Below are 23976 nucleotides of genomic sequence, written 5' to 3'. Positions count from 1 at the left end.
CTGAAAAACAATATAATCCCCACTGTGTCTATTTTTGACTGTTTTTATTAATATGTTCTAAGGTGTGTAGTATTTCTAGATCTTTATTCTGTGTTAGTGCTCTGCTGTTTTACTGGTTGTCCTGTGAGATCCTGGGTATCTTGGGAGTTTTTATTTTTACCAATAATGTTCCAGATGTACTCACTACAACGCCACAGCCCAATAAGAACACCACCGGAAAAATGCAAAGATTTACCATATTCATTTTATTAAGATAATTTCAGAATAAAACGTAAATGTCTTCAGCGACAACATAAAAATACATAACATCTGTTAAGTACTGTCTCAACAAATGAACACATTTGTAAATAACTGCATTTTATACTTTATAAAAATCAAAGCAGAACTTCTGGCATGGTGCTCCGGCTTCAGGAATTTGGTAAGAATTCAGAATTTTGACACTGATAATAGACTGAAGGAAGAATTTGCTCACACTAATGGATGAATAGTTCCTATTGTACACATACACACAGACACACACAAATGCAGTACATACAGTATACTGTGTATGTGCACACAGACATATTTCATTAGAGTGTCTGAGGAGAAGGAATCTGTTGCCAGAGGTAACGAAGGGATCTGCAGGGTTAAACTGTGAATTAACTGTCAGCCTGTCTGCTTTTACTGTCAGTGCTCAGACAGTTGCTAGGGCTGGTTTAATAGAGGTACAGAATACTGGACATTTGAAAAAACGTATATTGTAACATATATTGTATCTATTTTCTAAAATTTATAGCAAAAAAAGTTCTCGCTGCACGCCGCATATTCACTTTCTTAAGTTTGAATGTTCCCTAAAAACTGCCGGAGTGTTACATTTTTAAGAGGGATGCTTATCTGTCAGACATTCTGTCTTTCAGAATTCAGAAGGCACTTCCCCATCACACCCACTGAAGATAGTACAATGAACACAATACAATGTCAGGATGTCAGTATCAGCAGAGATATGCTCTGTTTCTGGACAGCAGGGGAATCTTAGGGGAAGAGTAAAAGTCAAACAGGGGTAAAACCAACACTGTCTGTGACATGTGATGTGACATGCACTGTCTGTGACTACAATATTATCAAAACAAATCTGTAGGAGGAAAAAAAAAAGATTGCTATACAAAACAAACCTTTCTGCATTTAAGAAGTGCCTTGAAAAGGAATTGTCCCAATTCTTCAAATATGTAAAAGAACAGAGCAGCTTAAGAAAATGGTTAAAGTAGGAATATCATACAAAACGTACAAATACAGTTAAAAAAAGAAAAAAACAGACATTACATACAAGTTTACCTCATTGTATTGCACAAATACTCAAGTGACAATTTGTACTGGCCTTCTTTGGTTTCTGACTACGCATAAAGAAAATCAGACATGCACAAAAAAGTATGCACACACAGAGAGAGAGGGGGAAATAAGCTACATTGCTCAATGCATGCAGTCAGCCTAGAAAACATAACATTTTTAAGATTAAGTTTGATGGTGAATAAGTTATTCAACACTCCAAATAAGAAGGTGAGTAACTACTTGTGATGTGAATATATATGCATCAATACGAGTAAGTTGGTGTATCAATTGTATATGCGGCACGGCTATGTGCTATGGATACAAACTGATTTTTTGAAATGTTGCCCACTTGCTTACAAAACTAGACATACTCTATGACCGTAATAGGTTTAAAGAGGTAAAGAGTGTCAATAAAAAATATTAAATACATTTACATTTGTACATAGAAAAAAAAAAACAGTGGATTCACGGATCAACCGTCACTCTACAGTTGTAGCCCTCATAGAAGTCCCAACCATGCATATGCATAATCAGGACTGTTTAGCATTAGCACTGCAGTGGCTGATGCAGCCTAACAAATGTAGAAAGCAGAAGTAAATCACTATAACAGCACACTCATCTCTCTTGAATGACAGTTTCCATATCATTACAAATGTGTGATAGCTGCAAATAAAGCAAAATTAGAATTTTGAAGTGGTCTTCATGTGGAAACGCACAACACACTAATTAATCTAAGGTAAATATAACATACCAAATGTGCCATTATGCTGCTGTTGTTATTGATTATACTGTCAAGCCTAAATGAGGTGTATTAATTTAGTGGGGGGACCTTGAATGATGTACAGTCCACATACATTTTCTTTAAATGCCACATGTTTAGTTTCATTCTGTTTAAGAATTAATTATGGAATATTACAGCCTATTGTTTGTACCTGCACCTCACTGGGAGTTTGGTCACATCGAGGTGGCAACTCTTAATCTACTGCGAGAATCAAGGACAGCTTGGCTGTCAAAGAAAACTTTTTGAATGCGTTTGTGATCCATATCATCCATTAGAGGTCTGATAATGTGTTCCCTTATGTGCACTCATCTCCATTCACAAGATAGAGTAGAACATTAGTGACTAGCTACATTTTGATTAAAAAGCCATTGAATATGAGCAAGCAAGTTGGACAGTTTATAGATGGAAAATGTCGTCTTGGTTCTCAAATACAGGAAGAGTAATGGTTTATAGTGTAGGCTGGTGGTTAAATTGGCCTGAAAACACTTTAATGCATTACATAAAGGTCTTTTTGTTTGTGTGTGTTTGTGCATGCTACTACAGACATTACAGATGTTAGGCAGTGGTGAAGGACTTGCAGCAAACTCTGATGAGAACAGATACTGTGCATAGGAAAAGTACTGGAATGTAACCTCCAGACAGGCTATTTTGGGGAAACTCCACCCTGTGGGTGTAGCTACATGAGTGGTCCTTAAGTCCATATATGAGTGTGAGGGTCTGAAAACGGATGTGGAGAGTTTTGGTACTACCTCATCATAGGTACATTACTCAACTCTGAACACAGCCATTCATCTCTGCGTTCAGTACAGTACAACACAAGTGTGACCATTTTTGAGTTTACACAAATAAAAAGCTACTTTTTCTTAATGGCTCATATTTTATTGCTACCTTTGGGTAATAATGATGATTTGAGATTGGTGTTGTGGGGTTATAAATCCAATCAAGTACAGTATACTGTACTTCTCTATAACTTTCAATAAACACTAAAGAACCCTTGATACGAAAGCCCTTATACAGTTATTGGATAACATGAAAATGGCACCGTGTAACTTTGTTTCATGAGCTACAAATGACCTAGTGGGTCAGCTTTAAGATTCACCTGAAGTGAAATAGAATTTTACAAACAAAAAAAAATGATAAAGGCAGAAAAAAGATCAATTCAACAGAGAAATCTCAAGACTTCTAAATAACAGGAGGTAGTTGTTAATCATTGACCTTGAACTCAAATTAAGACAAATACCCCTTGAAGTAAGCATTTCATAAACTGGTTTGAGAGCCTAACATGTTGTGGGTTTCAGTTGCCATTATTGGTAACTTTTTGGACTGTGATGTGAAAACATAACAACTTTGTATCTGTTTTAAAATTCATTCTTTTGACTGATTTGTCTCCTGTCTAACTATTATTGTGCTGCCATCACATGAGCACAATTCATTGAAAGGAATGCAGTGAATTTCCTGTTACCTCTTGGGGATATGGTTTGTTTTTCCTGTTGCTGTGAGCCATTTTTTTCCTCCTGCCCTCTTTAACTTCCTGTCTAGAAGCTCAACTTAACAGAGAGGCTGCAGAGGTGAGCATCATTGATAAGACTTCTATTATCCGTCATCCAGTCACTCCCACCACCACTGAAAACTCCCAAATTACACCCATTTCAGGCTTAGTGTGTCAAAGATGTGGGTTGTGCTTTTTAAATGAGAATTTTAAGGGGACAAGGAGAAATGCTTTATAAGCATTACAAAAACAAAAGCACAAAACCCATATAGTTGACTATGAATGGAGATGGCGGCCCTGCACCTCACGCCATACTGCTGGTCGGTGTGCTTTGGGTGCTTCCAATGCTAGCATTGGCGCTGCTGTCTTCAGACGGGGAAGGCTTGGTAGAAACTGGTTGTCGTTTTGCTCCTGAGCATGGACATCCTAAAGAGGAAAAATAAAAGATAGTAATAATAATAATAGTAGTAATAATAATTATAGTAATGGGGAAAAGAATTCTTTACCTGGAAGATTTGCTGCTGTTGAGCTCATGTCCAATCTAGTTGGGTATCCTGAATTAAAAAGAATAAAGACCATTTCATATCCAGACAAACATGCATTCAGATCTATATGTATATTCAACTTGAAACACTATGTTGTTGGTCATACATTTACCTGTTTTAATTTTGATAAACCACAGTGCTCCAATCAGTAATACTCCAATAAGGAACCCTCCAAATGCAATGCCCAGAACATCAAGTAGGCCGAAGTGAAAGCATGGTTGGGCTGAAACATACACATAAAACATATGCAAGCTTCAGTTAAAGGATAGAAAACACCAAAGGTCAAAGCTAATGGTTGCTGCTGGTGCAATCACAAAATGAAAATAAATTTACACACGCTTGATGTGCCTTTAATATTCAGTAGTTTGGTATTCACAGTGCACATTCTGATATTGTTTTGGATGTCACAGTGTTACGGTAATCCGATTCCAAGCTGCCATATATTATAGTGTATTTCAAATACTTGCAAAGGTATACAGTAGGATCAAATATTTTTTGCCCTGACAACAAAAAGTTCATGAATTCCAGAAACTTGACTCATTTTTCCAGAGAACCCTCACAGATATGAAGTCACAGTGCCGGCTTCCAATGCTGAATCTTCTTGAAGTTATTAACAGTATCAGTACTAGTGTGTCTGGTGAATAAAATGGTTTTGGCAGCTGAATCTCAAATTCAGGATGAAGGAGCCGTTCTTTTATATGCCAATAAAGGTGTGTTTTAAATAGTCCCTACTTTCAAGTCTAAAATTAATGATTTTTTTAAGGAAAAATTTGAATGAGACACCTAAATGTTTATTGTAGTAGACAGTTACCAAGTTTTAAATCTATAGAGGTTGATGTTCTTACTGGCACATGCTAAAACTAACAGCTGCCTCGGTGCAAACCCATGCATAAATTCTAATTGTCATTATTTTTGCAGGGTTAAATTTTAGCCAAAGTGAAATTTAAAAAGTCTATTTCTGCTCTGTCATTTTCTCTGTTGATTTAATGATACAAATTTCAATTTACAATTGAGCTTGGCACTAGTGATGTTCTTTGGGCAAGCTGTGTGCTGGTGTTTAGCACACAACGTGCTGAACTGCTATTAAACATAACAGAAAACAGAAAACTGAGCCAGCAGCAGTAAAACAAAAAAAAAAAAATCACATTCCTTCAAAACAGTTCAGAAACTCACTCAAGCCTCTGACACACAGTACCCGTTGGACAGACATGTATTAGCCTAGCAAGGCCATTCCACAGTTCTGCTTCATTCATTGTGATCCGGCAAGGCCACGAATGGACTACCTTGAAGCAGATGTCATTTCAAGAACGCTGTATAATAGATCATTGGCAGTTTTCCCCTTCACTTACTGTAGATGTCACCTCTAATTCCTCTGACATCTGACGGCAAAACAAATCACTGTACTCGCTGCACAGTTACTGATCACTAATAATTTTCACTTCTAATTTCCAAGTTGGAAAAAGAATGGCAGGTGTTCTTAAATAATTTGATACAAAAATCAGTTTGGGGTATTATAATTATGACCTAAACTTTGCTTTGGGCTCTTCTTTATCTGACTGGGCTAATTTGGTTGTTCAGTTGTTTTAAAGACCTACATTTTGTACAAAATCTGTACTTGAAGGGCACAAGAACTAAGTGTGTGTTCATGCTTTATGTTGTATTGTCAAGAACAACCATGTGCAAACACGTGTTTCTTTCTCTTCCCTTTTTCTGTCACCTGAAGAGATCCTCCCACACGTATCCACAACATTTGGAAGAAACTAATCATCACCTTTCCATGTGTTTCTCTCACCTACCTCTGCTGCCTCCTGCCTCCTGGAGGAATGTGCTAGGCTAAGTACTACACTGGGCTTCAAACAATACAGCTCTCCTTCCCTGAGGTACATTAAAGACAGGACATGAAGAACAGAAAACAGCGGGTTTGTTTTATAAAAACCGATATTTGAAGTATAAAGTCTGATACTGTACACAATTGGCTCAATGGGGCTTCATTTCATTTTTTAAATTAAAATTATGAAGCTGTTATGCTGACATTTAATTAAACAATAGCAAAAATCAGCTGAATCAAACATAACTTGGAGCACTGAAATAGTGACATCTTGTGGCTATTTGAGCCAACTGCATCCCAGACAATCAGCCCAATTTGTTAATCTGTCAGAGAGGAACCTTTCGTTAGCCTGAATTGGCCACAAACATTACAGCAGCTCCAGCAGCCTTTCTCTTGAGAGTATATTTTGTGTGATCAGTTGCTGTGTTAGTTTGTATAAATGAGGCTTTGACAGCAAAGCTGAATAAACAGGAGCAGGAAGCAGAGGATCCAGTGCAGGTGGAGAGGAGGAGACAGACAGCAGGCCTGTACTGTGACTCCCTGGAGCCCTCGCCATGAAAACTACCAAACAGGAAGGACTACTGAATGGAGCACTCAGTCCTGCACAGTGAAGGCTTGCAGAATGCAGTACTCCAATCCTGCTGATATAACCCTTGTACCTCTGACACTGGCTAATGAACAGAGCCACACATGTACCTTTACAACTAATTCCTTTCCTGAACCAGAAAAACATTTCTAATTACGTAAGTTAAAGTAAAACAGAAAACAGACAGGCAAACAAAACCCAGGAATGCATGGATGAATAGTTTAATCAGCTTCTCTACCACATACACTGCAAGAACCATAAGGAATAAGCAAATCCTTTGTCGGCTTTACGAATAAGTCTTGCAAACTCCAGGTGTTCCCCAGCTTAATCAACATCTGCTGCGTGTGTCCTTTTAGTCAGAAATGGAAACATCTGAATTTCCCTAGACATGAATCATCTCTCTGTAGGCCCCTTTCTCTGCAGAAAAGACATCTTTCCTTGTTTGAATCAAATATGTTGAATGGTCCGACAATAGCGCCAGGCCTAGTGGCTGTGTTTGGACAGCAACACAGTCCGACTCTCTTAGAAACACAAAGGACTTCGCCCCTTTCCCCTGAGGGCCATTACTTCTGATTGTGGCCACAAGGTCAGCCTGCAGACCTTCCTAAAGAACAAGGCCCTGCCCTGCATCCCCTTACTGGCTTCACTGCATATCCTGAGCTCACTGCCATGACAACCGCTTGCGCAGCATTTGTTGTGCACTGAAAGCAACAATAGCAATGGAAATTATAGTAGCGAGCATCAATACACTGACAAACACCAGACTAGCAATTAAGTCCTGGGCAAAATAAGGTAATTTAGAACTTTTGTTTTTCCTCTGGGTGTATAGTGAGAATTAAATATGAAACATTCATCTTCATGGTAATCAATAATGAAAGAATTTTTCAACTGAAGGATGCCATCAATGCCGACACTACTGTGTGAATCAGTGTAATTCTCTGCATTTGGTGGTGTTGTTTAGTGCATTTCCATTAATATGAAAGCAATTAGGTTTGTAGTTCTTGCTTTGTTCTCTTAAAAACATAGCAACTACAAAACCAACTGAACAAAGGAACACACCCTTGACAGTGATGCAATTTTTTTCCATTTATCTCTACTGATCTGCCTATTTATACATATAACATTTATATATATACAATTTATACAACACTACTAAGAAGGAATTAAAAAATAGGTGAATTGAGAGAATTTGGGACAAATCTATCAAAAGCTTTCCACTGCGTAGCAAAACTTAGATAAAAAAAAAAAAAAAGTGTGACAAGACCACGTTAAAAAATACCAGAAAGGGTGTTTGTGAAAAAAAAGGCCACAATAAAAAATGTATACCAATATGGGTCAAAATGCTGGCTGCTTGTGCACAATTTAAAACATGTATTCATATTCTGGAGCTCAAACTAAACTCACTTGGTGGTGATGGACACGGCCGGGTAACTTCCAGATCCTTCTTCACGCTTCCTCCATCTCCACATTTCTAGTGAGGTGGTAAAAACAACTTATCAACAATAATAATAATAATAATACATAACAAACAAAAAGATCATCACGTCATAGGTTTACCATAAGCATTTAAGTTACAGTATAAATACTGAAAATGAAGAGAGGTCCCATCAAAATCACCAAACCACAACAGATCCACTGCACTGTCAGATATATTTAAAGTGCTTTACTCATTTCAGTGCAAGTATTTATTTATTTATGGATAAAAGCATTTTCATTTGACATGGTTTATTTCAAGTGCTACATCATAAATAGCTGATGAACTCCTACCTTATTGTAGCAAAATTTAACAGAACATTCCAGGTCCCATTTGGTGGATGTCAGCTCTTGGAGCTGATCTAAGGAGAAGCTGAGCCGGGTGCTGCTGGGACAAGAATTTGAGGAGCAGGCCTCTTGAATGTAGGGCAGCTCTATCAGTACAGGGCATGAATCCTTGGGGCGCAAGACACATTTGTTCACCTCGATGGTCAAGACCATAGCCCCTAAAGTGTGCCCTGAAATCTACAGGAAACAGAGAAAGGATCAGATGAACTGCAATGGCGAGGTTTGATACAGATGCTATACTCAAGGTATAAAAGCTTGAGTCTAAATAGCTGTGAAATACAGTACAGTATTGTACATAAGTGCAGTAAAGTGATTTTGAAATGTATGGGGCAGGATCGTTGCTGGTAAATTATAAGCCTTTTTACTGCTGTTTTATATTCCACCATATATTTAGATTCAAATGCAGCTAAGAGGGTGAATGATTTCATACCTCTGCATAAATTCTCTTGTCACTCTGCACCTTAGTGTGAGGGTCCAGGGGAGAACGGTAGTCCGGGGAGGTGTACAGATGTATCGACAGAGGCATTGAATGAGGGGCATTAGTTGTAACGGGAATGGGTTCTGGTACCGTTTCTGTAACTAAGAGAAAAACGGCTAAAATTAAAACAAAGATCATCAAGGAATCAGTTTTACCAGTGTTAATATTAATCACCGTTAAGACCCCTCAAAAAAGTCATTTAAATTACAGCACAGCATACTGTGTATGTAAAGTAATATACTACATGTGATAATGGTAATGATGACGATAAATATTACAAATGATACTGTTATTACAGTCATAAACATCCTCCCGAGTTCTCATCTTGTTGCTGGCACTGTGTAGCATTGTTATGTGTGGGCTATGGCTTTCTGAAGTACTCCATCTACTCTCTCTGTAGAGAATGACTTAAAACAACTTTTTCCCTTTCACTGTCTTACCTGCAGGGTTGCCTTTTTTTCCAAGAACCAGTAAAATTGTAGACTCCTCTGGCCTGAGTTCAGTATAGCTGGTAAAAGTAGTAGCTGTAAAATTATACAAAGCGACCCTTTGCACATCCGCTGCACTGTCACTTTTCAGTGTAATTGAAGGTTTAATTCTGTGTTTAAAGACAGGCAGCAGGATGTCATTGTTGGACTGTAAAAAAAGATAAGTAAAAATAGATCAGTAATGAGCTGAAAATATGGTATCTTTTGGGACTATAATTATGGAAATGGGTGTATGTAAAGTGTGCCCTTACCAAAAACTGGGTGAATTGTGGGTTGACGAAGGTCCATGTGGTGCCCTGTGGACCTCGCAGGAACACCCTGGATTTGTTGTTCTTTGTTTCCATGTGAACTATCACATTGCTGGAATATAAAGATTCATAAATTGTAAGACAACTTTTGCTAACCAGGATAACAATACATGAAATGTTATTGTCTTGGGAATTTCAAGGTTTACCTAATGATTGCATTCTCTGGGATGTTTATGATGTGAATCTCAGCTTCGCCATCACGGTTCTGTTGCTGTGGGGAGCAAGATTTGACCGAAGAGGCCAAAGCTGTTGTTTCAATCTTCATAAAGTGCTTCTCTAATGGATCTTCTTTTGTAAGTGTACAGATATGAGAGCCAGGTTTGGTTCCTGTAACCACAAACATTGTTAATGGTAGTAAAACAAAAAAATTGCTTCAATAGCAGTGTGTGTGTGTGTGTGTGTGTGTGTGTATACATACATACATACTCACACACACACACTGTAATAAATCTGTTTTATTTGTATTTAACAGAGTACTTTTACTGAGTTTTGCTCTGAAAGAACATTTCAGTTTACAATGTTTTACTTGGTAGCCAGCGCTGGGGAGCCATAGAGCAGTCTGCAACAGCAGACCAAACTGCTGGGGCAGGCACATTAGCCTCTTGCCTTTCCCTCTATGGAAGATGTTCTCGGACCAGTCTCCTGAGAGGATGCTATGCCCATCCTTTGACCAAATAATGGTGAATGATGGTTTATAAGTGCACCCTGGTGCAGTGCTCAAATCGCAACACACATTTTGTTTCAAAACACTACTAAAATGGGGGAGAAACATTTTATGTTTTCCCCAGCACTTGGTATAGCCTTATCACACAAAGCCAAGTATGCCGAGACATGTTTTGTTGAGTGTTTGGAACATACAAGGGGGTAAAAGTGAATTATGCCACAGGAGTCACTGAGAAATCTGAAATGCATTATCACTGAGTATATGACAGTCAAGTTAAATTCTAACTGACCACCGCTGCAGCCTTTGCAGAGAGGAAACTTACCAACTTTTAACAAGAACAGCATGCAGGGAATTTCAAACCACACTGACACATTCAAAAAACCTGAGGGATATGTACATATTTTCTGCTCAGTGAGCTTTCAACTTGGCACCATTCTAGTGTGTAGTCACTGCACAGACATTTCAAACGCCTACAACAAGGCCTACGCAAGTTCATCTAACACCCCAACGCAGGCCAAGAGATACAACAAAACAGCCATGTAAACTGTTTTTCTGCTTAAGTAATTTTAATGCCCTTGTGGACTATGAGTCAGTTAAAACACTGGCAATAACAAGAGTGGCTGAAAATAAAGCATTTTCTCAAAATAAAAATAATTTAAAATTTAAAAATGAAAACAAAGCAAAATGAGGACAACACTAAGGACATCCAGCATTCCCCTGGAAATTTCTGGAAAAGTCACACATAAAGCTTACATATAGAAGATTCCAAATATGGGAATATGTGGGGTCAGATTCAGTTCGTAATGCAGGTTTTGGGGGCAAGTAGCATTATCTTCAGCTCTATACAGTGCCTTGCGAAAGTATTCGGCCCCCTTGAACTTTGCGACCTTTTGCCACATTTCAGGCTTCAAACATAAAGATATAAAACTGTAATTTTTTGTGAAGAATCAACAACAAGTGGGACACAATCATGAAGTGGAACGAAATTTATTGGATATTTCAAACTTTTTTAACAAATAAAAAACTGAATAATTGGGCGTGCAAAATTATTCAGCCCCTTTACTTTCAGTGCAGCAAACTCTCTCCAGAAGTTCAGTGAGGATCTCTGAATGATCCAATGTTGACCTAAATGACTAATGATGATAAATAGAATCCACCTGTGTGTAATCAAGTCTCCGTATAAATGCACCTGCACTGTGATAGTCTCAGAGGTCTGTTTAAAGCGCAGAGAGCATCATGAAGAACAAGGAACACACCAGGCAGGTCCGAGATACTGTTGTGGAGAAGTTTAAAGCCGGATTTGGATACAAAAAGATTTCCCAAGCTTTAAACATCCCAAGGAGCACTGTGCAAGTGATAATATTGAAATGGAAGGAGTATCAGACCACTGCAAATCTACCAAGACCTGGCCGTCCCTCTAAACTTTCAGCTCATACAAGGAGAAGACTGATCAGAGATGCAGCCAAGAGGCCCATGATCACTCTGGATGAACTGCAGAGATCTACAGCTGAGGTGGGAGACTCTGTCCATAGGACAACAATCAGTCGTATACTGCACAAATCTGGCCTTTATGGAAGAGTGGCAAGAAGAAAGCCATTTCTTAAAGATATCCATAAAAAGTGTCGTTTAAAGTTTGCCACAAGCCACCTGGGAGACGCACCAAACATGTGGAAGAAGGTGCTCTGGTCAGATGAAACCAAAATCGAACTTTTTGGCAACAATGCAAAACGTTATGTTTGGCGTAAAAGCAACACAGCTCATCACCCTGAACACACCATCCCCATTGTCAAACATGGTGGTGGCAGCATCATGGTTTGGGGCTGCTTTTCTTCAGCAGGGGCAGGGAAGATGGTTAAAATTGATGGGAAGATGGATGGAGCCAAATACAGGACCATTCTGGAAGGAAACCTGATGGAGTCTGCAGAAGACCTGAGACTGGGATGGAGATTTGTCTTCCAACAAGACAATGATCCAAAACATAAAGCCAAATCTACAATGGAATGGTTCACAAATAAACATATCCAGGTGTTAGAATGGCCAAGTCAAAGTCCAGACCTGAATCCAATCGAGAATCTGTGGAAAGAACTGACAACTGCTGTTCACAAACGCTCTCCATCCAACCTCACTGAGCTCGAGCTGTTTTGCACGGAGGAATGGGCAAAAATTTCAGTCTCTCGATGTGCAAAACTGATAGAGACATACCCCAAGTGACTTACAGCTGTAATCGCAGCAAAAGGTGGCGCTACAACGTATTAACTTAAGGGGGTTGAATAATTTTGCACGCCCAATTTTTCAGTTTTTTATTTGTTAAAAAAGTTTGAAATATCCAATAAATTTCGTTCCACTTCATGATTGTGTCCCACTTGTTGTTGATTCTTCACAAAAAATTACAGTTTTATATCTTTATGTTTGAAGCCTGAAATGTGGCAAAAGGTCGCAAAGTTCAAGGGGGCCGAATACTTTCGCAAGGCACTGTATGTAGTCTGTATGTACTATGAGTGTTTGTTTTTTTTGTTTTGTAAAACCAAATGATCAAAACTTCATATTACATTTCATTTGCATTTATATATCTGCATCTGTCACTGAAAAATCTGTTCATCTTGCACTATTATGCTCTGGCCTGAATCCCTACAACCAACATGGGCACATTGGAAATCAATATGCTGATGAAATCCTTTCTATTAAAATAAAGTGTAACAATCAAAAGATAATATGCAGGATTTTCAGTGCACTGCAGCCTTCATCACAGCACAGTGTTTTCTCAGTGATTTTGTCAGAAAGGGGTTTTATATAAACATTAAAAAAGAGAAGGTTAGTGATGAATTTTATCAAGAGAGCTCTGAAAACAACACGACATCCATCCCTGATAACTGTACTGCAGACTGGCTACTGAGTTATCTAAGCTGGAGCTGTAGGTTGTGCTGAGTGTAGTCACTTTGCTCTCTTGGGCACAAAAGTATTGTTTTAGACCAAACACAGATGCAGATAGCAATAAATAAATAAATAAATAAATCATGGGTGACAAAACTGATAAATCCAAAACACTTTAGGCAGATAGTCTTTTACAGTATCTGATAGAATTCTATAAAGATTTGTTTCCTGTTACCAGGCATTGGAAAGACTCCAGCCAACCTGGCAAATACAGCCCATGTTATTTAGCAGGAACCCCTGTTAGTGTAAAAATTGTGTTAATAGTTGCACATAAAAATACCTTTTGCTTGCTTTGAGATACTTCTCATATTTCGGATCGTAGTGAATGAAGTCACACCCCCAAACTTCTGCCTTGCCCACTCGACTAGCTCCTCATCTTGAGTGGGGAAGTCTTGCCTGTAGATATTTTTGGTACTGCCCGAATTAGGATATAGCGTAATTGTGGAGTTGGTGTTTTTCTGGAAAGTAGAGCACACATCATGTCCATTAGGTTTTTTCAAAAGTAATTTCCAGAAAGAATAGTGTCAGAGTCACTTAGGTCCTAAAAGGCACACGTCTGTCTGTTACTCATTGCTACAATAAGTGAATGAGTCAAATTTATATTTATTTTTACCTCATGACTGCTTAGATTTTGTCACATCAAACTACTTTTTCTAACCCTCCACCCACATATCCCTCTATTCTCTTAGAAGGGTTCTGTTAAAAAGGAATGTTTATTATGTTTAAGTGTCCACGAGCCCAGTTGCACAACCCCGTTGGAGCCAAGGTCTTTCCTTTGCTTCCTGAGTGGGGCCAGGAAATGGGACCTTTTTTAGCTTTGTGCGTCACCACAGTCGGCTGGAATCTGGCTCCATACAAGGTATAAATATATACATCCATCTCATTGACTAGACACTGCTGTTTCCTTGTCTGGGCCAATGAGAAATAATGGCGTTTGCATCAAGCTTTGCATGCAATTAAGGAATGTGTTAGGCCTAGAGAAGTGGGGACTGTCTACAATAGAATTCTATACACAAATATCTAAAAATGTGCTCAATAAATAATGATTCCAGGAAAAAAAAACATGTTCCAGTTTTATTTTTGGTTCAACCTTCATGGGATTTTAATCTACTCTGATTTTCCTCTCTCTTCTTCAGGAGAAAAATAAAGTGCTGCAGATTTTCATTTATAAACACCTATGCACAGACACTCAAAAACAGCTCACCTTGGTCAGGGATAGTTTTATATGAGCACAATGAGATTCCTGAGCAAAAATATTTTTCTGAAATCTGTCATTTCAAGTGAGATTAGAAACTAAAACCTTTTTTTTTTTTGCTCTTTTTGTGCTTTGTTTTAATGTTTTTTATTTTTAAGCTTGGACAGTGTGACTCAACAATGACTCAGCCTCTGTTGTCAGTGTTTGCATCATTCTTGATGATGGCTGGATATGTTGGCTGTGGATGAACACAAAAAAAATGATAGTGTGATGAGTAAACATAGAAAGTACTATATTTCTTCTAAATCATACTGTTAATGTTTCTCATATGTGAATATGTTTATTTAAATAATGAAAATCCCCTGTCTGACCTGTCTCGAATGTGTGTTTGTGACTGCATTGCATCATAAAGTGAGACAGGATATAAAAGGTGAAAGCCAAGAGAGACTGAGGGAGTCAGTCTTTTTTTTTTTTTCACAAATATTTCATTGACGCACGATCACAAATAAAAGAAAAAAAACAGTCATGATAGACCAAGGCAGACAGGGAAAGGCCTGAAAAACAGGATGAGAAAAACAAGGGGAATAACAGTGGTAATCGCTTTTATGATTACAGTAGAATTTAATGCAGATTAGTTTCTGGGAAAGCAGTTTGATATTCTGCAGGCTCACAGTAAAGTTCAAGGAACATAAGGATGTTTTGAGAGAGGAGTGTGATTACAGAAAGTACTGATGGTGCTTTTTCCCCAGCAGCCTGCTGTGTACAAGTCTAAGATGATGATGTTTAAGTCTAAGATTCTAGGCTCCATGTTTTCACTTGATCAATAACATTAGATTCTTCCATTAAATATTTAATACTTAAAAGTATATCAGGTATATTAAAAATAAGTATATAATACTGTGTAAAGTGTGCTGCTTTTTGCAACTAATAACCTATTACATAGTATACTGAAAAGGTGAGAACACTCATAAGACTTTATAAACAAAAATCTTGTTGTCCGCATGTTTTTGAGCAACCCTATGTTCTCAGGTCAGCTATAGGAGGCCAGCGAGCACTGTGACTGTGACACTGAGCCAGGCTGTCAAGCTGGTGATGTATTTTCTCAGATGCAGAGCAGATGTTGTTCCTCTTACACTGCAATCTGTAGTAAAACACTATTATCCCCTAGTGATACTGCTCATCCCACAAAAACATCCTGTAGTCAGAGACAATGCTGTCCAGGCAGCCTCTTGACACGACATGATATGGGATGTGGTACCACACTGCTGTCAGCATATCAGGAACTGATAGCATTCCTGTAAACATTTCATCATTGTGGTCAGCTGTGATTTTATTGTTTTTATAAGCAAACATGGAAAAAAAATGTACAGCACTGCTGAGTGTTTTCAAGCATGTCCTAGCTTTTTAAAATAACGCTCAGCCCGTCTCCCAGTAGTGTCAATCAATGTCAGCATGAAAGAACATTTACATACTAGGTTGTGAGCACAATAAACACTCAACATGAAATAGTTTTTGTGTCGATATGGTTAAAGAGAAAAGCTTCTGAAAGGTCTTCTAAGTGATGCATTCATGTGCAGGAGAAAGCTCTGGCATGTGTGAATCAGCTGCCAAACAGCCTTTCACTTAAGAGCTACTTTGTTATAAGCTCAAAAAAGACAACCAACCAGCTAAAATGCCATGATAAACATATAATTTAAGAGCAGCTTACATTTAAAAGGTCACTGTTTGGCAGCTGGCTGTTCAATTTTAAGTGTTCCTAGGACAACCTTTTCAAACAAGCCAAGATTATGAATGTTTTAAAAATGCAATGATACATTTGTGGAAACAAATAGCAATGGCAAATTGTTCACTGTGATTTTTCCTTTCAGTGACTGCACAGGAGATAAGAAAAATGCATTCATCCATAAAGAGAACTAAGTGCTACAGTCATTTGTACAAAAATTTAACTCTGACAAAGTGAACGGCAAAGGTTGCAGCTGCTTATTTCAAGGGCTGATAAGCTTTGGAAAATGCTCAGCAATAATGTAACCTATCTGTAATTGTTGCTGACCACAACCAAGAGGATCTGGGTTTAGAAAGAAAAAGAACTGTTCAGCCACTAGGAAATATCTGTAGAGAAGCAGCATGGTTCACTTTGTCTCTAGACACGCCCAGAGTGGTACACAGCTGTGGCAGTTTGACTCCATGTAAAATATTTGGCACTGGAAAGAAGTTAATGCATCTGGAGAATTCTGAATGATCCTGATGAAGCAGTGAATTCACAGTGGTGTACCGACACCCCATTCTTTTTTCATGATTATTTAGTATTAGTAAGTAACACATGAACTTAAGTTAATGGTATGTTGCATGATGATTTTATTTCCCTTCACATGTGCTCTGCACACATCCATCTATCCTGCATATAGAACAATACTGCGTGAGCACAGTCTGAATGTTAATGCAGAAACAGAGAGACATTACTTACATAAATGTTAGCACTGTCGTTGAGGTTGTTCACACCATAAGCTTTGTCTGGCGATGTAAGGATGAGGTTCATTGGCTCAGCACTGGCCATATTCAGATAGAACATACCGCTATCCTGAGTGGAAACAAAAGCAAAACCTCTGTTACTTGAAATGTTACCTCATATCGGGCCAAAAATAACACATTCTAACTTCTGACTTAATCCGAAGCAGGTATTGAAGTTAATTCAGGTTTATTAATGTATGTTTACCCTGTCACATACTATGGATGCAAATTCATTACTCCTTAAGTTAGTGCCTACTGGAAATTTAAATCTGAAGTTCAGGACCAGCACCATGTCCGATCACATGCCTCTTCCTTTCCTCATTACATTTAAACCACCTACCACTCTTCTGTTTCTGCTTTTTGTATCAAGTTGCAATACTTTATTGCCATATAAACACTGTTGAGTGGAATTTGTCTTGGTGGTCCCACAACGTCAACAGTAAAACACTCCCTCAAGAAACAAGAAAGAAAATTATTAAAAATGATTTTAAAAAAAAACTATTAATCATAACATAAAACAATACCCAAACAGGAAATACAAAATATGTAATAAAACCTCATCTCCAGATGACCTTCCATTAAAACCTAGCGAGCAACCAGCAGTGCAGAGTCGACAATAATTAAAAGCTGGACAGCTTCAGGATATGTGCTACTCCGAAGTTTGGCTGCTGGTGTTTTAATACTTCTAAGCCTCTTTTGAGAGGATAGAAAGTTAAAAAGGCCACAACCTTGATGGATATTTCAAAATCTTAAGCCCTTCATTTTGTAATCTTGTACTATAGATTTCCGCCAATGACAGAAGATCACACCCAATACTTTTTGTTGCACAGTGCACAACCTTATTCAACAACCTCTTGTCTTGTGCAGACACACACCAAACCAGACAGTTATTGCAGAAGTCAACATACTTTCCACTCCCACACGATAAAAGCGCATCAGACCTTTGCTAGACACGCTACAAGGCAAGATGGTGCCGTACTATGGCGACATGATGTGGCTCATTTTGTGTGTCTGCTTGTTTTTTGTATACCTGAGCCTGAACGCAGACAGTGTGTTGTCCTGCTAACTATTGTTTTTTGTAAAAAGCCCAAAAACATAAAAACAATGATTTATGCTCCTATTGTATACGTAAGTGTTATAAGGCACAGTGTGAGGATAAATCTGTGCCGTTTTGTAAACTAGAAACACAATAGCAAGCATGGATCCTTCAATAAATGTGGACAATGAAAACTATCCTGGGATGATGTGATGTGAAGAGAAATATCCTTTAGGACAACCTTCATGAAAATGTAATATTTTGCAGAGATTAATACTTTACTGCTAAGATTAAAAATTAAAAAGCATCATAAAAGTGTGACTGAAGCATTTTATAAAGTGTGACAGAATGTATGAGATCTTGGGAAAGTAATACACTATATCACAGACAAAAAAAGATAAAACTAAATGAACTGTGTTATTATGACTTCTTCGCACAGAATCTAAATATTCAGACTTCAAGGCAGCATTTGTTTACTATGTAAAAGGGGCTATAACTATTCCCTTAGTCCCTACTTATCTGCTATGGAGTGTCATTAAATGAACAGAACTCAAGTTGACAGAGTACAGAGGCATTTCGCTAGCAGCACCGAGTTTAATTCTGTACAAGTCTAGGTTCCATTTCTACCCTATTGCAAACATCAGTGAGGGATGTGACAATTAACCTTGTTTTTGCAACTATGAAATGTCAACAAATGCATCTCTCCAGAAAAGGTAGAGGCAGTGTTTGTAGACAGGCATGAAGGAAGCTGTGTTTGCCGTCTGTCTCCATTTTTGCACAGACATTAATGATGTAATACAGCTTTGCTCTATTATTACATCTCTGTGCAGCACAAAACAAGATTTTCTTTTTAAAAAATGGACAAAAGCGAGTTTTAAAGGTTTTACAGGATTCTGGAACAAGATGTCATGTATTTATACATACTGCATATCATGTATTTATTATAACCTGCAGCTCAGCGTTCTCCAGCATAAGGATGATCCGGGTGGTTGTTAAATACTGTACTGTATATAAAACTTTATTAACATAATTTAGCACATAATGTAAAACCTCATTAACCCCACTTTTAGCTGAAGGAAACACAATAGTGATGTGATTTGCTAATCGCCACCATGGTCACTCTTTGAATCGGCCTTAATTACCATGCCCAACATGTGCGTGGGGTGACGCTTCTACCGGCGAGTTTTATGGACATAAGTGGTGGCGAGCAAACCTTTTCACTGTGGAATAATAAGTCTGAATTTAGAAACTTTTTCTCCCAAGACTGACTTAATTCCAATAATCCTAGTTCTATTTACTTTTACTTCTGTAATAGCCCCCAGATAATTGAGTTTAGAAAAGTGAAAGAGTCACAGATTCGAAATGAGTTCAATTTTATGACTCAGTGCATTAGAAATGAACAACAGCTTTTAAAAACCTTGAAATATCTCCCCAGTATGAGCCTTTTGTGGGAATTTCATCATTCAAAAATACTTTAACTTGTGATGCCTTTTGACACCAAATATTTTATTTGTATTTTATTTATTTACTTTTAAGATAGACTGTCTTTTGTTGGAGAGACAATGAGCATGCTAGGGAAACAGTGTGAATCTTTAATATTAATATCATTTACTTGATACCTGATGTTGCTGGAGAGTATTCCAGGAGAATCATGATGAGCCCAGGCCTGAGTTATGGAAGTGTTCAGACTCATAAGAACAAATTTGCTCTAAAGAGACTATTGACAAATTGCAGATAAGCAAAACACAGGTGTATTTGTCCATGCTGAGTGCAACACACAAACACACACACCAACATCCACCATATCTCTTCCAGGTGCAAGACAGTGGCATTTGTTATAGAACATGTAAATAATAATAACTGATAAGACAGCCAAAGAAGAATAAAATTATCTCTGTAACTATTATGAAAACAAATCTCACAATAACAGTGATAAATGGATGAGTAATTTATGACAAATGTATCTGCTGTGCTTTTGAACCAACCCTTTGCACAATAACCCTATTAGAGTAATTGGGTTACATATTGTAGCTGACAAAGGGTAAAAACAAGGAAAAACAGCACCTCTAAGGGGAATCAGATGGCCGTACAGGATGATGAAACACACAAAACTGTGATTTGGAAATGGGTCGCCTTTTTAAAACAGGATAAATAATACAGAGAGAACAATATGCAGGCAGCATATTGTACACTGGATATTCACCTATGGCAGTGAAGATGGGAAAGAGAACTAAACCTTTCCACCATTTGAAAAGGTAACATTAGCATCCCACTATACAGAAAGCTGAAGTCTGGGCTCCTAATTTGCAGCACTAGCACTTGCTCCCAAACTCTCAAACAAGCCTCTTGTGGTAACGTTATAGCTCAAACCCCAGCAGCAGTCGTTCCTGTCTACCTTTTCAGTCATTATCCAATATGATAAGTGCTCAAAAGGAAACAGGGATACAACTACTGCAATTTTATATTTTATGATGAAAGACATGATGCCAGCGAGAACAGTACAGTAGAAAAAAACAGGTTTCAAAAGCTAATGAAAGTTGTTGACTCCGGGTAGATTGTCCCAGAATGGAAACATTTTTCTAAAGCAGTGCTGCTTCAGCTTTATGCAAAATACAGAGGAAAAATAGAAGAGCATATTTACACACTTTGCCACTGCTACTGACATGTAGTGTAGCAACATGGAAGACCCTCGAGTCCACTAAGCTTAAATGTTAGACTATGTTGGTTGAGGAGCGTGTCAAATTATTGCTTTAACAATTGTTCAGAACCATAACAAACTTTGTGATTTGTTGGGACTCAGTATATTCCTTGAATATCAAATTAAAAGAACCCTGCAGAGTTTTCTTATAAAGCATATTTATATTCATTGGTACTCACCATAACACACTGTATGTAAACATTTTGAATGTTTCCCCTCCATCATTAATGGTATGTATATATTGATAATTATCAATATGACAAAAATTGTGATATGTTTTTGGGTATTGCGTCCTGTCCTGTCAAAAGCAGTTGCATAAATAATTCTCTACGCTGTCCATCATAACAACATCACACTCACATCTGTTGTCTTGTTTGATGGATGAATGCTACATTCATTAGTACAGAGAATAAAACAACATGGAAAAAATGTTGACGGATGGAAGTTGCCTGCAACATTGGCAAAGATGACAGAAATATGAGAGACTGCTGTATATCTCTCTGGGTACGTGTGAATGTACAGTTTAATGTGTGTGGTGATCACATTATGATAAAACACTTTCCATCTTCAGTGCAGGATATTTATTATACAAATACATATAGCCTCATTAACTGGAAGGCAGTGTGAACATATAAGAGACTGGATCATTATGAGTCTCCACTGATCACAGACTGAGACTTAGAACTGTAGTAACAAAATGTCTTCCAAGAAATACCACCTTGTTTTTACCTGAATAGTGCTGCATGCACATCCAGTAAATTCATGAATGGCATTGTCTAAGAAATTCATTGTGGGTCAAACAGAGATAACTCGGCGGGGTTTCCTTAAATACTCCTTTCTAATGAGTTTCATTGTATCTCTGTCTAGCTTCCCTCCCTTCATCCTTTTGTGACTTTCATTCCATCATTTTGAACTCTGAATCCTTGGCTGTCTGTTGCTGGCCCTGATCACTCACCTTTGCTACTTTTGTTCCTGTGCTTTCAAGATAAAATTGTTTTCCTTTTCAGACATTTTTTTTCGAGGGTCTTTGCTGATGCAGTTTCCAGTTATTCTTTTGGTTCACTCACTTAACTTCAGTTGGCTCCTTTGGTCTAGTCTCGGCCTTGTGCCAAAACAGAGACTACCCAAGCCAGTGTGTGACATCAATGGACCCTGTACAAGCAGCTCCTCCCTATGAATTCTCTCGGCCTGGGCTGCCCCTCAATGCTCCCTCTATAATTCTCTGTGCGGTCAAACTGAGAGAGTCAGCTGTCTCTGGCAGGTTGTAAATCAGTATGAAAACAAAGGGATGAAGAAGAAGGTGATAAGAGAATTAAAAGGACAAATGGGACATGGGAGGCAAACCTCCTATCTGACTAGACAGTTTGGCAAGAGATAAGGCTGTTCCCCTTCTTCTGTGCTTACATGAAAAATCTGTTCTAAACACTCAAGAGCAGATAAGGGGCCTGTTTTAAAATATCTTATGTCCACTTTTTTTCTTCACTTGATGAAACATCCACTTATAGTCACAGAAGAGAACTGCACTATACAGATCCCAAGTTCTTTTGTGAACTCTCACAAACCCCATACCGATTAAACATCTTGCACCATTCTTTCTCTAAACCATGTTTGACTTTTCTGGCATGAGATGAATCTTGTTCGTATTCTCCCTCACAACATAATGTGTCTGATTTTACTCTTCAGGCATAAGAAAATGTCTATCAGGGGAGCAGTTCCTTCTTTAAGTAGACTTTAAATCTATTTTGTCATAAAATGACTTTTTCCTCTGATTTCCAATCCATTAAATATTCTCTAAAAGAGTTCAGCAAATAATCTACTTGCACAGTGTTAATGTTCTTGCTCAAAACAAAACTGAAGTAAGGAAACACCAGAGATCTGGTACATGTACATGAGGCCTCACTGCTAAGACACTATTGCTAATGTGTCTTTGTGTTAATTAAAAAAAAAAAAACTTCAGCATCTTAAACCATCATATTCAAAAGAATTCATTTTGAAAGAAAGTGTTTCATATAAGCGTAGCTTAGTGGTGAAGGTTTGCCTTAAGAAAATAATTCTGACAGGATTCTCTGAAGCTTCACTAGAAGCAACTGAAGCAAATGACCTTGAGTGCTATTATTAATTTTAATTTTATAGCAGTGATGGATTCAGACAGGCAGCATATTTCACCATCTTCCGATGGTGTTTTAGAGTTCATATAACACAAATCCTTCACTTCTAATAATCACCACCAAATGAGGGAGAGCAGCTAACAGAGAGAAAAATAAAAAAAAGTCAATAAATAAATAGCAGCTGCTAAACATAAGTTATGTGAAAGTACTTCGTAAAGAACTTAAAGAGCAAACAAACCGGAGGAGCAAACAAACACAACACAGTGATAAAAAAATGACTAATGTGAGCTGACCGACAATGTTGGACAGTGAAAAATGGACTCTGGCCCAGCAATAACAACATAAAGATTAAAAGTTTTCTGGAGCTCCTTTTTGGTGCCATGCTCTAAAGTTAAAACTTTGAAAATCAAAACGACCCAATTCACTTTCTGCAATTATAGTGTGTGTTTGCTTAGCTGAAAAAGGAAATCTTTACACAACCACACTTGCAGAGCTGGATTGTTATAAAAGTCTGTTTAGTGTACAAAAAAATACACAGTGGGAACCCCTGTTTTTCTGTGATGTCTGGAAACTGTTAATGGCTAGCTGGTTAACTGACTGATAAATGGTTGACATCGGGTGTGTGTTTACAGTTTTTTTTAGTGTGGGAAGAATGTTTTTGGGCCAATTTCTTTCAAGATCAGGGTTAAAGTTTGTTTGTTCTGTCTCTGTTCTGCTGACCCTATCCTAAATAAATAGTTCAACATTTTTGAAATTGTGCTTATCTGCTTTACCACAGAAAGAATGGGAGCTGGGAAAACAGCTACTGTTTTCTACAACTAAGTTGTAGTTTCAGAAGACTGCTGGAAGAGCACCTCGGTGCAACATAATTTATCATCAGAAAGGTGTGAAATACGTACAAGGTGAGTGAGTCTGCAATGCAGAGACTGGCACGCTTTCTTTTCAGCTAGACTGGACTTGATATATATAGTATTGACAAGTAAAAGGGATGATCAATCAGCAAATCATAACATACCGATGACGCATCATCAGTCATTTTCAGTTTACTGTGTCTCTGAAAATTCTTTTTGTCCTGATATATATTGAACTTAAATAACAAGCTGTGGTGTCAGAAGAACCTATTTTACAAGGTTTCATTTGGCTGCTGGATTTTACTGCTGTACAAGTACTTGTATAGTAGCTCCCTGTGTAAGGTAATATTCACTGG

General features: G+C 37.9%; 1 protein-coding gene across 2 annotated transcripts in view; it reads right to left on the bottom strand.

The window, feature by feature from the left end:
- Positions 1–225: 225 nt before the first annotated feature.
- eng (endoglin) overlaps positions 226–23976 on the bottom strand; it is a 42352-nt gene continuing 18601 nt past the window's right edge. For both annotated transcript variants that reach the window (XM_020600925.1, XM_020600926.1), the window contains exons 4-14: positions 16884–16997; positions 13505–13682; positions 9776–9956; positions 9573–9681; positions 9274–9469; positions 8786–8934; positions 8302–8532; positions 7939–8005; positions 4233–4343; positions 4082–4129; positions 226–4001 (exon numbers count right to left, since the gene is read on the bottom strand). In XM_020600925.1, the coding sequence (XP_020456581.1) occupies positions 3880–4001; positions 4082–4129; positions 4233–4343; positions 7939–8005; positions 8302–8532; positions 8786–8934; positions 9274–9469; positions 9573–9681; positions 9776–9956; positions 13505–13682; positions 16884–16997 (1506 nt within the window). In that variant the 3' untranslated portion in view covers positions 226–3879. The remainder of the gene's footprint in view (positions 4002–4081; positions 4130–4232; positions 4344–7938; positions 8006–8301; positions 8533–8785; positions 8935–9273; positions 9470–9572; positions 9682–9775; positions 9957–13504; positions 13683–16883; positions 16998–23976) is intronic.

The sequence above is a fragment of the Monopterus albus genome, unplaced genomic scaffold (assembly GCF_001952655.1).
Source record: "Monopterus albus unplaced genomic scaffold, M_albus_1.0 scaffold49.1, whole genome shotgun sequence".
NCBI lineage: Eukaryota > Metazoa > Chordata > Actinopteri > Synbranchiformes > Synbranchidae > Monopterus > Monopterus albus.
This window is presented reverse-complemented; position numbering and strand designations above follow the sequence as displayed.